Source organism: Crassostrea angulata, chromosome 10, assembly GCF_025612915.1.
Source record: "Crassostrea angulata isolate pt1a10 chromosome 10, ASM2561291v2, whole genome shotgun sequence".
Classification (NCBI taxonomy): domain Eukaryota; kingdom Metazoa; phylum Mollusca; class Bivalvia; order Ostreida; family Ostreidae; genus Magallana; species Magallana angulata.
In genome coordinates this window covers 26,140,300-26,156,915 of record NC_069120.1, presented here as the reverse complement: position 1 = coordinate 26,156,915, position 16,616 = coordinate 26,140,300, and the positions used below count along the sequence as shown (strand labels likewise).

The 16,616-nt window shown below is 33.3% G+C and overlaps 1 protein-coding gene across 2 annotated transcripts; it reads left to right on the top strand.

The window, feature by feature from the left end:
* The first annotated feature begins 170 nt into the window (after positions 1 to 170).
* Positions 171 to 14,568, top strand: LOC128166586 (probable G-protein coupled receptor CG31760). 2 transcript variants are annotated; one of them, XM_052831854.1, is made up of 12 exons: positions 171 to 471; positions 2,112 to 2,580; positions 3,519 to 3,689; positions 7,264 to 7,393; positions 7,710 to 8,042; positions 8,625 to 8,693; positions 10,765 to 10,874; positions 11,011 to 11,225; positions 11,444 to 11,582; positions 13,201 to 13,306; positions 13,581 to 13,722; positions 14,462 to 14,568. In XM_052831854.1, exons 1-12 carry the CDS (start codon positions 354 to 356, stop codon positions 14,560 to 14,562), a joined length of 2,103 nt encoding a protein of 700 aa, XP_052687814.1. In that variant the 5' UTR covers positions 171 to 353; the 3' UTR covers positions 14,563 to 14,568. The 2 variants fall into 2 exon arrangements, with proteins under 2 accessions (XP_052687814.1, XP_052687813.1); XM_052831853.1 differs by having other exon boundaries at positions 177 to 471; positions 13,581 to 13,718; positions 14,458 to 14,568.
* The last annotated feature ends 2,048 nt before the right edge of the window (positions 14,569 to 16,616 follow it).

Genomic DNA, 16,616 nt, shown 5'->3' with positions numbered 1-16,616 from the left:
TGACATCTTTACTTCTTGGAGGATTTTCTAGCTAGGAAGAACGCCCAACCCACATTTAAACCTCTTTTGCATGAAGTTGTCTTAATTTTCTATAAAAAAAAAAATGGCATACATGCTTAGCACTTAAAACTATTTCTTTGAAAACCTATAGTTCGTTAAAACCATTCTTCATTAGTGCGAGAGGTGTCATCTCTATAGTTGCCCTCATGCGCAATTTAACGATGTGCTGGGTTGTTTCCGATGAATTGTTCCCATTGGATCGTTTTTCCGATTTATTCCCGTGTATTAATTGATTTAGCTCGATAAAAATGATTTTCTGGTGGTCTTTCTAATTGCGGGTTGTCTCCTGCTGGATGTGTCACAATAGCTTCACGAGTTTATCAGATTTGAAGATGATGCGAGCAAGATTGCTCCCAATGTGCATGGTTTTCTTTTATTTGGACTCTTCTTTAAAGGTTCATTCCTTTACTGGTAAGTAAAATTTTTTATTTTATCTTATTGAACTTTTAAAAAAAATGAAGATTTTGACAGGTATTTTGGTAAATTACTACAGGTGAAACATTATAACATTCATTCAGGGTTTTGATATTAAGCGAATGAAAACTTTACTCAAATGATTGGTATTTATAAAAAAAAAATGTATGTTAATTGGTAGAGAATAAATCTTTTTGACTACATGTATTTATAAATTTAAATTTCTTTAAAATGCTTAGTATCGTAACATTGCAACATTCCATTTTATTTTGCATTTACAAGTGCAAGATGTTTCTTTTTCTCCAACAACGCATTTCTCGATCTTAAATCGATCTCAATTAGGAACTCCTTTGCCGATATCGCTATGAACAGTTTTATCATTTTGATATTAATAATACATCTATTCTCGACTGTCATTAATTAAAACAAGTTACAAACTAAATTTGACTTTTAGAACATAAACTTTATTTTACGGAGATACTCAATAACTCCAGAAAATAAACAGACGAAAACACCTAAGCAAAATTGTGGTTAAGCAATTCGTAAAGTTAATCTGTATTTATATATAATAAATTCATAATATAAATTAGAGATCTGAAAGTTGGAAATTGAAGACAATATTTAAAAGAAACTGTTAATAAGTCTTGTAGATGTATTTTTAAAGTTTAACTTGATTTGCATTTTAAACTAATAGGTTATTTTAAAAACTAAATCATCAAAGTAACGTTATCTTAAAGTGACATTAATAAAAATGTACGAAACGAATAACAAAGAAATTATTACTTATTGAGTCTCTCTCTCTCTCTCTCTCTCTCTCTCTCTCTCTCTCTCTCATATTGACTACGGAATCAAAGGGTACTACGGAATCAAAGGGTTTTTACTGTAGTAGGACAGAATTAAAAATTCCTTGCAAAAATATTGGCGTAAGTTTTTACAACCACTATAATTAAAAAGATATGACCATAAACAATTAACCCGTTCTCGCAAAACTGAAGGAACCTCATCATTAATATTCATTGGCTCTACAATATCCTGTTGCCGTTATTGAACAATGATTAGGCTTCAAGGTGATAAAATATCACAATGTCCGCAGGATGCATCGTAATGATATCTTGGATTCTATTGCTTCGCGTAAAAGTATCAAAGGCGTACGGACATTAAATTCGCATTACTTGGTATCTGATGATTCTCGATAATTATTCGTCTTCTTCCTGCTCGCAAGATATGATCTCTTAAGACCTGCTTCTGCAATGATATTGATAGATATATATTCCGCACAATTTGAAAATCCAGAAATCATGCGAGTTTTCTTTGATCTGCTCGTACAATTTGCATGCAATATTAAAGGGACCAAGACGGGATAGGGGATTTCCAGACTGAATTTTCCTACCTATATGGCGAATGGATTTGTGTAAATTTATCGTCACAAGATTTACAAAATAAAGAAGTTTCATAAATAGTCAATGTAAAGCAACATTATCTGGAAAGTACATATTAACTTGAAATAAAAAACCCAACCGCGGCGCTGATTTGAAATCCAAGTCAGCGAAACAAGAATATTAAACAAACGCCCTTTCTATCTATGTCGTCTGGCTAAACATTATGATTGATGGCAATATTTTATTATCATCATTCAGTGCAAAGACGGGCCGCCCGCCAGGCTTTAGATTACGTGGCTAAAATTGAGAACCTTGGAAACTGCAGTCTAGGAACGGGGGAGTCCCTGGACCTGATTTACGACCACACCGTTTGGAATTCCTACGCGCTAGCTGCCGTGCGACTAGCCAATTTTATCAGTAAAATCATCACCACGAACAACAACAGCCTTGCTTCTCTCTCCGACGAAGTCCTTTTTGCTCTGGTTCGGAACAACGTTCACTTGAAGTCCTTCATATTCGGTTCCGGAATCCCATTCGAACCCCATCCGTCCTTGCGCTATCCGCTCTTTTGTCCTTACGCATACAGGAACGAGAATAAGACGAAAGTACTCACCAAAGATCTCGCCGTGGAGTACAACTACACGGACCCTAGTACCGAGTACTATCAGGTACTAAGGTATAAGGACTTCAGCAACATCTCCATCGTTACGGATAAAGTATATTTCAGGTGAGTCACAACAAAGACGTAATTTTCTAACGACCAAACCGGTAACGTGGGAATCGCGTGTCTCGGTGTACTTTATCAATCAGATCTTGCTTTATTCGTTTCTAATAATCTGGATGTGTGAAATAATGAAATGATTAGAGAAGCATTAGCAGTAAAAGGGATGATGACCAATTTTTTTCCTGATATAAATAGGAGCTTGAATAAATAGCCGAGAATACGAGAAAGTTTTTAGTCTGTACACGAACGCATACTTGATACTATAGTATACAAAGCATGAAGAAATTCACCGTTATAGAATTGGACCTTAATTTCCGCCCCGAGAGTTTGCGTTGTAGTCCTCGAAAATCTACTCTTCTAGCACTGTTGGGCTTTTACAATGGTCTTGTATCCGGACAATGGTGTCTGCATAGATTCAATAGTCCCTGGATAGAGCAGTTGTAAAAGCTCAAACAGCGCGCTCAGAGAAAAGTACATGTATCGTAACACAGCACGGGGTAGCGCTAATACAACTTCGCATAACTCGCTGTCTCGCTGTCACGCCACACAACATCATGCTATAACACAACTCGCAGTCGCGCCGTCACGATCGATTTCGATGTGTAAGCGCTACATGGAGTGCAAGCATGCTGTGCTACGGCACGCTTTGTAATGTGAGAAAAGTAATCCAAAAAAATTAAACAACATGCTGTCTATGGGAATTTGCGATTATTCAAATATTACTACCTCTGTCCATATAACACGTAGATTAGAAAAAAAGTGCTGTGGTACTAGTATGCTATTTTTCAAAAATTTTCCGACTTCAAGCCTTAGATAAGTAGATCTGGACAAAAAGTCATATGCTTTGCTTAGAAAAAATATCGTCCAATGGACCGCAACATATGGTATATAGTTGGTAATGCTTAGACTCAATGATAGATAAAACGGTTAAATTTTGACAGGTCTGGAGACGCACTCCTGCCTGCGGTAGACATCGCTCAGCCTGTGGCGGACATTGACGATGGTCACTGGACCAAGCCGTACTTTGACTGCGGAGGGGGAAACATCTGGATGGTGACGTACTCCTCTCCAATATTCGGACTGGAGCAGGACCAGAAGACAGTCATTTTCAGGTATTTTATCTAAAAAAAAAAATTCTTAAGTTTTAGTTTAAAAGTTTATACGATGCATTATAAAATCTAAAATATATTTGAAATAAACATTTTTTTCTAAAACTCTTTTACTTCATTTTTGGCTCACCAAGACGAAGTCGGGGGGAGCTTATGCTGTTTCACTAAAAGGCGTACGCCTGGCGTAACCTTACGCCTGTCGTAAGTCCGGACGTAAGTCAAATATTTGGACTAAGGTCCGTTTCACTAAAAGGCGTAACTTTGCGTCCGGCTTAAGTTAAGACAAAAATCTACGCCTAGCCAAGGGTAGTCGTAACTTAAGGCGTAAACGGGAATTGACTGCTAATTCTGTTGCTGAGAATATCGGTGCTGACCGTAATGTTAAATTGTACAATTTGTCATGTAAATTTTATTAATTTCATATGAAATTAAGAAAATAGAGAGTTTTGATAGGTGGTACCAATTCTCGAATAGAAACTTTCTTACCATGTGTTATGCACATTCTTTATATTTGCACTTGCCGTTTACATGCTAAATGACATAATTAGAAAATCGATATTTAGTTTTCAGTTGATTATTTTTATTCAATAATTTGATTTACGTTTCATATTTTTTTTAGTAAATTGGGCAATGAATAATGCAGAAAATATACATACATGATGCACATATAGTACAAAGGTATATTTCTATAAGAAATGTCTAGCATTGCAAGCATTTCATCCCCCCCCCCCCATTACCTCCACGCAAAATATATGTGAGCGGAATATTTTTAAATTTAAAACTCACTAAGCAAATTATTGACTTTTATATTTTCCTCTTTTTTTATTTTTTTTTTTATGTGAGTAAAAGGTGTTAGCTTAGGTAGTTAAACTAAGGTTAATCATAAAAGAATTTTCAGTATTGTTAAAATGTTAATACCAAAATATGATGAAAGCTCCACCTATGTTTATTGGGGCTTTATTGGATTTGATCACGCCCCGACCAAAATTATCACCTCATAATACTCAAAGAATGATTTCTTATTCCTTATATGAAGCCTCGTTCAATATACTAAATACACATGTAAGTGTACTTGGGTAGACTATGTTGTGTCCATTATAGGTCTGACACATACATCTGTACCTTGGATCTAATAACTTTGGTGAAACATTTACAAATAAACGTGCATGCACTTATGGTTTGTATGTACCCTTTCACTTCAATAATTCGAAAAAAAAAATAACTTCGGAAACAAATTGTGTTAAAAAAAAAAAAGACTTGGAATCCATCAATTATTTCCGAAGTTATTTTTGCTCCACATTTCACCTTGACACAAATCTTAATAAGTAATAAATATATTTATCCGAGCCTCTTCCTTTTTTCCGTTTTTTTTTTATTGTTTTGTATTTAATTATTTTTTTTTCTTTGCATGAAATATTCAAATTTCGTTATTTTAAGTATCTGTTGTATAATTTTTCGATGCTTGTTTATTATTGTCCAATCCATGGTTAAACAGCTCATTACTGCATTAATTCGCTGTATTTTCTATTTTTAAAACTAATTCACTGATTTTCTTTCAATGATATAGCAAGAGGAAACCAGAAAATTTAATAAAAAAATTATTTATACTCGGGCCATAATTGACGCATGATCAAAAGAGAAATTCCAAGGGTGTTCGAAGCATGGTTAAATCACCGTGGATATCGATAACAAAACAGTTCTGTTGAGTTAATAATTTTGAATGAACATATCCTATATGCCTCATCAAATATATCTTTCAAATAAAACATTTAAGCAAGTTTTGCTGTGTGATTTTGTCACTTTACAGGATTATTATGCCTGAATACTTTAGCCAGGCTCTCTCTCTCTCTCTCTCTCTCTCTCTCTCTCTCTCTCTCTCTCTCTCTCTCTCTCTCTCTCTCAAACACAATTGACAAGTTTTTATCTTTTTATCTATCTAAAGAATATATACATTTGTATCTATCTATATATTTATCTATCTATCTTCCTCTCTTCTGTTTATCATCTGTCTGAACGTGCATAAGCTCGTTGTCAAGGACGTAAGTCTGGCCTTAACTTAGTCCGATACTAGTGTTTACGGCCAGGCGTACGCCTCTAAGTGAAACGCAGTTTACGCCGGACTAAATTTTGGCGTACGCCCTAAGGCCTTACTTAAGTTTCGTCGTATCTTACGCCTTTTAGTGAAACGGGCCCCTGGTGTCTTCGTCCGAACCTGGTTAAAGTTTTTGTTGCAGGTCCCGTGTCTTAGTTAGTGCTTATCCCATCTACACCAAACTTGGTGCATCTGAACCTACTTATGGACTTTGAAGGCTAGGATGCTGAATGTGGGCCATAAATTTCAGATGCTGAAAGGGGTCAAGGTTTTTGGAGTAGGTGTCCTTTGATGACTATATTTAAGTTATTACAGGTCCTAACTTCACAAAACTTGATTGGATTGTGCGTCTTATGATAATAATGCATTTGACTGGCGTGGATTCTGAATCTGAACCATAGGTTTCGAATGCTGGAGGAGATTTTGTTTTTTGGAGCTGGCCAATGTTTATATAGATAATAGTACTAATTAAAGGGGTGTGATTGATTTTTAAACTACATAACTGAATCACAGGGGTAGTTTCAGATACAGAGATTGTTCTTGATTATCTAGATGATTCTAAAAAAACTCAAACTTTGTTTTGCTCGTGGAGCTGGTAATTAAAGGAAATATGTGTTGCCCATACCTAGTCAGACTAAAACAGTTAGTATAACTTTGGATGTGTAAATAGAGGTAGCTTCATATACAAGGCTTGATCTTGATTATCTTGACACTGGAGATTATGTAAGTTCTTTGAGTTGTTAAATGCAGGTTTGAATGTTGAAAAAAAAAATGCTTTCCTGGCAAACTTTGATGGTTCATGTAATTTTAAATTTGAAACATTAGACAAGCCCCGACATCAAGGATGCTTAGAAAACCTTGTCCTTCCTCACTCAAACTTGCCTGATAGATGTGTTGGTTGTTATATGTTATATCATGATTACTATGATATTGTACGGTATGATATAAAACAGTACTGTTTAATATGTAATAGATAACAAGACAAACATTTTGTAAAGTATTTCATGAGACAGTATTGCATTATGTAGTACTGTATTATACAATACATTATGAAATTTGCATATAATATATTTATTTTACAATTTTGTATTTAATAATTTCATATGATATTGTGCCCAACCAAACCTCAGTGTCCAATATTTTATTGAACATCATTATCTAAGAAAAAAGATGGTCTTGTGAGGGTATTGCCTCGTCTCTGTGAGCTTTGTAATCTTTTTTTACATGTACCTATGTTTACATTATGTAAATGAAAACGGGTTGCTCGAAATCAATTTGTTTGAGCTAATGGTTTTTTTTCTTTAGCTACAAAAGCCGCAACTTTCATACAAGTAAACACTGGGGAAAAAACCCAACATTACATTCATGATTATAGTTTAAAATAAGATATTAAATCTCTTTGTCGGCGCATTATGTTTCCCGTATGTAAAATAATGTACAATGTATAATGAAAAATGTTAATGTCTCTGCATTATCTATATTAAGGGGTGTGGCAACAATTGACATCGAGCTGACCAGCATTGATATCAACCAGTGCGATCTGAGCAAAACACCAAAGGAGAGAGCTACATTCGATGTCTTCAGGGGCACCCATCTCTGCCAGCCGTCCACGGAGGTAAGTCCATTTGTTCCAATGGCTTGTAACTGACAACAACTTCCGTTTTATATACGTACTGTCTTAACAAAACGTCCAAAACCTCATCTCTGGAAATTTTTTTCCATTTTCTCCCCTTTTCCGGTTTTTCATTTGTCCTTGGTGCTAGCAAAGGTTTTTTTTTCAAACCAGTAGTTCATAACGACATCGGATCAGAAGCTCTTGACTTGGAAAAATGAATCAGTGATGTCTTATAAATGTCTTTGCGTAATTATCATTTGTGTCATCCTATTTTCTCATCCTTTACATGTACATACATGTTTATTTATTTTTTTAGTGTGAATTTACGCCTGGTGCCGGTTTTCGTCGTGGAGCTTACATTTGTAAATGCGCAAAAGGATACTTCTTTCCGAACAGCAACGCAGAGGAGAAATTTTACAAAGGTTATGATATCGAGGCAGATGTAGACTCCGCTCTCAACAACATGACGTCACTATACAAGTACAGTTGCACCCGATGTGCACCGGGCTGTGATGTTTGCATTGATATGTCGCCGTGTCTGTTCACAAGAAATGTTGTTATCAAAGTGCTTATTCTGATCTTAACATTCATCGTCATCGTCTTCATCATTATAGCATCGGGTATCATTTTCCGCTTGAAAGAAAGCAAGGTAATAGAAATCGATTATGTTTATTTCTCTTAAGAAATGGCGGGATATGAACTTTGTTGGTCACGTGATCAAAACCTGTGAAGCCTGAGATTTGATCACGTGACCAACCAACTTCATATCCCTGTGAACTTTTAAAATTGCTGTTTATTACTTATAAGGCAATTTCTTCAGAATTGTACATTACCGATATTTTATGTTTACAATAATCCAAGCAACAAGCAACGCTATTATCTAGGTTCATATAATTACAATGTGTCTTCAAAATTTTCGTAAAATTGTTCATCTGGTGTCTCGATTCCTCTATCGATAATGCTTAACTCTCATCTGTTTATCTTACCAAAGTTTTTGTTATTGAACAGAAGTACAATTAACTTGCCTGTGTACCAAACATTGCCATGGTTTTGTTTAATAATGTATACCTATATGTTCTATAATGCTCTAACCTTAGTTTTAAAAAAAACTAGGTCATATTGAGAATTTTCTTCAGGTTAATCGTAAAATCAACACGCAGTCCGATTTTTTGGTCGAATGCTTCAATACTTTGGGATTAAATGTAATATATTCAAGTTCCTTATTTTCCAGGCGATAAAGAGTGGAAGTCCTATATTTCTCCTATTGATGTCCTTAGGAGGGATATTAATGTGCTTGCAGGTAATTGCCTAACAGCTATTTAACAATTATGCATTGATTTATTTTTCATCTTTATATACACCAAGTAATTATGAGTTCTTTAGGGAAATAAAGATATTCAACTTGGTCAATTATTAATCAAAGGAATGGTACAATTAGATTACGATAACGACACATTTATATATACACAGAAAATACTGTTCTACTTAAAAGGTGCCCTCTCTGAAAACAATCTGACTTCTACAGACATGCTTTTTATTTTCACTCATGCTCCATTCTGTAATTTCGTTAAAATTTACATGTTAACATGTGCGCACCAGTATAATGTTAAAATATCTAGATCTTGATAAAAATTTTGGAATTCTATAATAACTTAATGAGATAGAAAGAAAGGTTACAAGGACATTATGATAATGCAGCTTTTGTGCAAAAAGTACTCGCTTCTTTTATGCTAGAATGGTGATAAGCAATGATCTACATTTCAAGGGTAAGAAATTTTGATAAGCGACGCAGAAGAAAATGTTCCCACATCATAACAAACGTATTGGACGTTAAATGACACGATTCACGCTGTATTGTATGGACAAATATCTAACTAAATTACGTGTATATATCGAGATTCGGTGGTCACGGATAGTCAGCTATTTTTGTTCTTACAGAACTTACAGGACTTTGATAGGCAAAGACGCAAGGACTTCTTGAATTGTTGCTATGCGGTCCTGTTGTCATGACAACAAGCTGCAGATAGAAAAATATTTTAAAGCAAGTTTAAGGACTCATTATGGACGTTGGTAACAATTTGGGTTTCCCTGGATAAAATTCATAATAAAAAAAAATGTCGAATTTCAAATTTTAAAAATATCGTATAGTAATTACCAATATTATGTTTAAAATCATTACCAAGCATAATGTTAAATATTTTACTTAATTGTAATAACGATTTCTTCTTTCAATTGAAAAGCAAATAGCTTAATATATCATCGGGGGTTTTTGGTCCACTTTACTGGCCGCACATGAAAGAAATTGTGTAAGAAAAATGAAAACCGTCGCTATAGTGAAAATTAGGGACATTTAAATTGTTGAAGTAATTTTGAATGGAACAAATAAATACACGTAAAGTGATAATTAAAACTTATTAATAAAGAAGGCCAATTATGTTTTAACGTTCCAATTAATATAATGAAACTTAGTTTTTCCCAACAAAATATGCCGTTACATGTAAAAACACTTTTTAGTTGCATACAAAGCATAATTGATTAGATTTTAAAAATAATTGATTTTAACAAACCACACCAATTAAAATATTAACGAAATGTTCATCAAATACATTTAGTAGCAATTTCTAATAAATATAATTAATTTTCCTTAAAACAATGGGTGCCCGAGTCTTATTTATAAATAGCGTGTCATAAAACAATACATAATAACAATTTAGCAAAGATTAATTTGCATATTGTAAGAGTATAACCTTCTTGTGCGTCATCAAAGTAGATAGGATTTGAAATATTTCCTCTTACGTTCTGTTACCATGGCAACGGACGTTCCTAGCAACCAATTTATAGTGTCCAGCTTGTTTTTAGAGAGAAAATTGGCGACGATACATATATGTATCTATATGTAAAATTTTGTTTCATATATTCATAACTGATGATAATATGTGCGTATGTTTTTTCTTCCAGAAATGATGATCTAAATGCGTTGAATCTTTCTTTAAAATATAAAACGTAGTACTGTCATGATGCCCTGGGGCATAAAAGTTGCTTCGACGATCTAGTTTACATTTGCTCTCAGTACCACTTTTACAAAAGATGGAACATTTAATAGTAGAAGACATGCAAGACTGAAAACAAAAGTTAACTCATCTAACTTTTATGGCCCTGGGAACGGAGCAAAGTAAATTCCTTAAGTGTATCTAATCTTATTGTCAACCATCGCGTGAAGTTTACACTTACTTACACCCGGTCAGATCCTTTTTCTTTGTCACAACTGCCTCCATAACAACTTTTTAGTTTACACAACATCAGAATATTGATACTAGTATATTTGCAATGAAAAAAAACCCACCCAACTTAATATTACATAAATATTGCAGTTATTTGTGATGTTTCCCGATGCTAATGAAGTGCTGTGCATGTTGCTGCCGTGGCCTTACCATTTAGGTTTCGTATTGATGTATGGGGCACTCCTGTTGAAAACCTGGAGGTTTGTTTTGGCGATCAGTTTCATGTACTGTGATTTCCGGTTTCATCAGACCTGTTCAATTATTTTGTTATTGTTTGAATAATTACATGTCTTATCTTGTCATTCACTTTTTCATGTAATCTATATTTTTTAATAGAATATCAATAATATTTCGAAAAGGACAGTTTAAAAAAGTACACCTACCTGACAGAACTTTATTACGTCATATGGCAATGATCATGGCCGTTGCTTTCGGGTATCTAGTAGCTTGGACAGCTGCCAACAAAGATTTTTCCCAAATGAAAAAGACATCATCTGGGTTGAAATTCGTAATGTGCACAGAAAACTGGTGGTCTTACTCCGCTTACGGAAGTAAGTAAATGATTTAAAAATGCAATAATTATTTACACAAAATAAACTAACTAAAATTAGTAGTAATTCAACAGAGTCAGCTAGATTACTATTTCGTGTTGAAGACTTTCTTGTATTTTTATCATTGAGTAACTTCACCTAGAATATCTTCCTTCTTTTTAAAAAGTAAAGCATTTTAATATTTAAATGTCTTATTTAGTTTGCTTTTCAAATTTCAGTGGAAATAGTAATGTTGCTGTTCGGGGTATATCTTTGTTTTACGGTGCGCAAAGCCCCAGCCACGTTCAACGAAAGTAAACACATCACGTGGTCAATTTACAACGCCATCCTCCTCAGTACTTTCATTTTGATTGTCAAGTTAGTGCGTTTTATTATGGTATTACTCACTTAATCCTCTACATGCATTGCTGCACATGAAGCGGCAACAAGTTTAATCCATTCGTTTTTCTGGTGATGTTATTTCAGTCATATCATGCTTCAATTTATCATGATAAAGATTCATTTTTCTTTACAGAACGAAACAATTTTACAACATTTAGTTGTTGTTGTTTTTTTTGTTTTTTTTTTTTTTTTTTTTGGGGGGGGGGGGTTCATAAACACATGGACTATTCATTTGCTTTAACTTGAACATCACCAAATGAGTTATGTTTAAAATTCACAACAGTATGATGTTGCATAATTAAGAATAAATATTTTTAAATAATACTGTAATTTAATTAAAATATCACGAATTAAAGACGATTTAATGATGAGCCTACATGTAACTCCTTTTCTCTCTCAATAATTGTTCAAGTTAAGGTAAAAACTGTCAAACTTCATATCCTCATAAATCTGAATCCACGGGAGATGTTTCTTACTAGTCTTGTTTTTAACGAGTGATATTCTCTAAATGTGTTTGTATTTAGATTAAACGAGTCAATAGGCAATGTTAAGGCTTCAACTTTCTGCAACTTCAATGCGCAGATTACCAGTGATAATATTGGCCACTGTTCATATCTGTTCATATCATCCTCTGCATTAAAATAAAAACATAACAGTTATGATCATTAAAGACGACACATCCTAAATTATGATAAATCCAACGCCGATTGGAGCTTTTCCATTCAAAACGAGTAGTGTTTGCTTTTTGCTTCGGTCAAGCGCTCTTTTAGCTCTGGCAATAATGGGCAAGTAGTGACACCATTGAAATCTTTGCTTGTATTGTTTTCGTCATGTAGGAAGGCTATCTTTCCTGGACTTATGAGGTTTTAACAGATTGGCATACATCGATTTCGGACCTGTAGTTTTGAAAGACAGAAAGCGATACGGCAACTTCTTGTGTTTCCACCGAGGACTATTGGCAAAGAATTTCTCGAATAAGCCTTTTAAATACGTTTGATGTGTATCTAGGTCTTCTTAATCATCAATGGCCAATCATAGCATCTGTTTATCGGTATTTCTTAATGAGTCGACTAATTCCTGAAGTATGATATGATCTGCTTGATGCTTAATGTGCCGGTCAGTTTCCAGTCCATTCATTCTATGTACATGTATTTGCATTCTGATAACGTTTGCTACTTTATAAAAATCCAATCTTGATTTATATACTTCTACTCCAATTTTCTAGTGCATATTTTTGCGAGTACTTATAAAGCACACAGATAATGGATTGCTAAATGATTGTTATACAGTTGGACATTTACACAATAGAGTATTTACAGAAAAACAAAGTGAACCTAAAAATTTCATTAAACATAGTCGTATTCATCTACATAAAACTCCTTCCCCCGAATAAATGTTGTTCAGTTCGATTGTTTTTAACCATTTAACAATAATTTATAAAGGAGAACCGTTGGTTAACTTTTTGGACAAAAAAGCAATTCTAATTAGATGTCTACATGTTCATTCGAAATAATTATTACGTTATTCCACCATGCATAACTACATGTATCCCGTGCTAAACTATGCTATGCTATCATTTTAAAAACTATTTCAGCTACTTTACCGCAGAAACAGTCGGCCCCGATCTGATTTATTCCATGACCTTCTTGAATTGTCAAGTTGTTGTCACAATGACATTAGTGCTGATATTTGTTCCCAAGGTAATGAAGAACTCATTCAAAATAAAAATAAAATCAAAGGAGAGAAGAATTCAGAGACTCTTTTATCTTTTTTAATTGTGTGAATATATACATCACATATTAATGTATTTGAACTTTACTTTCAAGCATTCTCGAATATTGGAAAAATCTCTATCCTATAAAAAAAAATTTGGTTAAATATTGCATCATCGCTAAAATACACCATTCCTCAGATGTACATGTACATTAATCAGTACTTAGTCATTATCCTTGTGTTTTCCATTTGTGATTCCAGTTTTACGCTGTCTATATGAAGATCGAGATAAAGCGACGGGACAGTTTGCCGACCGTCACTGGTAAAATGAAAAGTCGGTCCAGCAGCAGTCAGCATCGGTCCATTGCTGTCCAGACAACGCTAAATGGAGAAGATTTGGCAAGTCCTTCAAAAATTACTTTTCAAAAAGTGTGTTGAAAGGTGTAGAATCTTACATGTATCAAACATCAATTATATCAGTGTCTGATAATTATATGAAAAGGAAAAACACAGTATTGTATTATGTTCTTGGTTTTTGGAAGGATATGCATAAATTTAATGGTCGACAAATGGGGTAGAATTGTGACAACCGCCAAGATTTCATAAAAAAATGTTTTGATTGTTTAAATGCTTGCGTTTTAAATCAATCTGTATAAAGAGCGATATATTTTCACCGTGACTCTAACATAATATATAGAGAGTTGAAAAGGCAGATAGGCTTTAGACATTCCTGTACACTTTCCGCTAAATGATAAGTCACCTTTCAGTTATTTTCGACTCACTTTATTATAAGTTGTTACCAATCATACGTTGTCTCAAAGTTTAAAGTTTAATGTATTATCTGACAACATAATGAAGTATTTAAAATAAAGTAGGAGTGTTCTTTATAAGGTAGAGTTAATATGATAAAACAGATGATAAACATCAAGACGAGTTGTGTTAGTCAAACATCATGGTCTTCATCCACATAAAATGAGTTGATGTTTATGATTCCCCCCAAAAATGAAAACTTGAACCAAACAAACAGCATAACAGTGTTTTATGACCGTGACAATTAATCTTCTTACCTTTTACAGATAAAGTTATGATTAAATATTATCAATATACATGTACAAATAAAGTATAAACTCTTTTGTAGGAAGGAAAGAACGTTCGGACAAGAGAACTCAAGATATCACATTCTCTAGATTTATCAACGAATGGAACATTGAGCCCTTTATTCAAAAATGGAAATAAAAATTAAATTACTTCTTGATGTTGTTATTTTTATGAACATGAATCTTAATATTTATATGATTCATCATTCAAAGCTGACATTGAAGTGGCAGTAGAGACATGAATTTTTTAACACAGTATCTTTAAAAACACGTATTTTATGACAAAATATTTTTTTTAATCTGTAATAGTGAAAGAAGTACGTAATTTCTAAAACTGTACATGTAGTGCTGTAAAAATGAATACCCTGTTTCATTCTCAATATAAATCTAAATAAAATTAAGAAAACTAACAATACTTTTTTCGGGTGAAAATTAAATGTCAAGACCAAATGCCTTTAAGAACATTCAGAACTGTTTTAATGACCAGTTACAGCAACAACTTTGTTATTGTTATAATTGAATTGTAACAACAGTATTCCGTATTTATTAAGACAAATTCTACCCAAATAGAAGACGTAATGAATTACATTGCCAACATTTAAGTTCACAAAATGTCGTTTGTTATCTCAATTGCAACAAATTTTCCTTTTACTCAGTAAATAGACATAACAAAATAGTATTGTCTCTCTTTCCCTTTATATTTTCTTTCCTATTTTGCTTATAATGATTTGATTTTATTGTTGCTCTCTCGTGTGCTTTTTGAACTTATTGACCAATCATGACTTTATCATTTACTAGTAGTTTCCCCGTGTCTATTATGTGGATGTAAGTCTGGGACGATCGTTAGATACTAGTATGGTTTATCGTCATTATTTAGACGGGCTTGGATTGAACAATATTGCGTATTATTTACAAATCATATGTTTATTACTATCCTTTCCTTCTTAAACAAAGCATAATAGCCACTTGGAAAAATCCTGTCATGGGGTTTTAGAGCAAGATGTACATGTACATTTTAAAGGATATTAAGAGGACTTGCGTGAGACTATTAAACACAATTTATTTACACATGGTATTTTCAAGTACATGTAAACAAATTTAATCACATGTATTAAATACTTTTAGTGCACGTTAATTACATTTTTCAAATACCAGTTACATTGAGATTTAATAATTCATCGTGTATTATAATGATATTTAAACAGACTGTATTTGCGGAAATTGAACGATAGATTGATAGCTATTTCACGTATCGCGGAAATACTAGTAGATAAGGAATATAAGTTTTATACAAATGAAATAGCAAATCGATTTTCAAAAACTGTAGATGTTTTAATGACATGTGATAAATAAATCTGTTCTGTTTATCATTCAATACAAAATTCATCTTAAAATATTGATTTAGAAGATAAGGTGTTCGACCAATGGACTTTTTTTTCGTAAACTCATGGAAGAACCGATCCTTAGGAATCTAGGAAATGAACTTTAATTCGATCTTTTTTTTCGTAGATTAATGGAAGAACCGATCCTTATGAATCTAGGAAACACTAACATCCCGTTCTATAACGTCTTTGGTCAAGTCGCGAACATGGGCGAGATGTGGAAACAATCTATGTCTTCAGTAAGAGTAGATTTCTCAGCCACTGATAAATTAAAAACCGGCTCACACCTTCATCTGAATTTGTTCTTTTTTCCCATAAACAAAAAAAATATTTAATAGTGAACGAGCTTTAAAATTTCGTAAGGTGCATGAAAGGAACAGAGAAAATGGCTTTTAAAATATATCTGACACCAACTTTGAACGGATTTAATTAAAATGGATTCTTTTATTAATCACTGAGTAAGAAAACAATATCTATTTGTAGATTTGAACACATATTCTTTAACTGATAATACAGGGTATCTTGTAATTGATTGGATACGCTTTTTGGAAAAAAGCCAGTTTTTGTGAATGGAAAACCATATCTTTGTTTACTTTTGTGGTTCTTGGCAGAATGGGAATGGTTCAGAAATTGTTTCGACTGTGTAATAATTTTGGCACTGTTTAAATATAAAAATGTAATTATACATCAAAAAATGCTACAATGGTATAATAGATTACTATATCTCACCCACTTTCATGTACGAGTTATTTTACTGCTAATTGCAGCTCTTTCGGTCTAATGACAGACACAAAATAACGTCAAATATTAGACCTATA

What these genes read in the sequence shown, in the direction of transcription:
- LOC128166586 (XM_052831854.1), top strand. Translation starts at nt 354, where the DNA reads ATGTGTCACAATAGCTTCACGAGTTTATCAGATTTGAAGATGATGCGA. An exon ending in AAAGGTTCATTCCTTTACTG is followed by an intron (nt 472 to 2,111) that starts GTAAGTAAAATT and finishes ATCATCATTCAG; the next exon opens with TGCAAAGACGGGCCGCCCGC. An exon ending in TGCTGATATTTGTTCCCAAG is followed by an intron (nt 13,307 to 13,580) that starts GTAATGAAGAAC and finishes TTGTGATTCCAG; the next exon opens with TTTTACGCTGTCTATATGAA.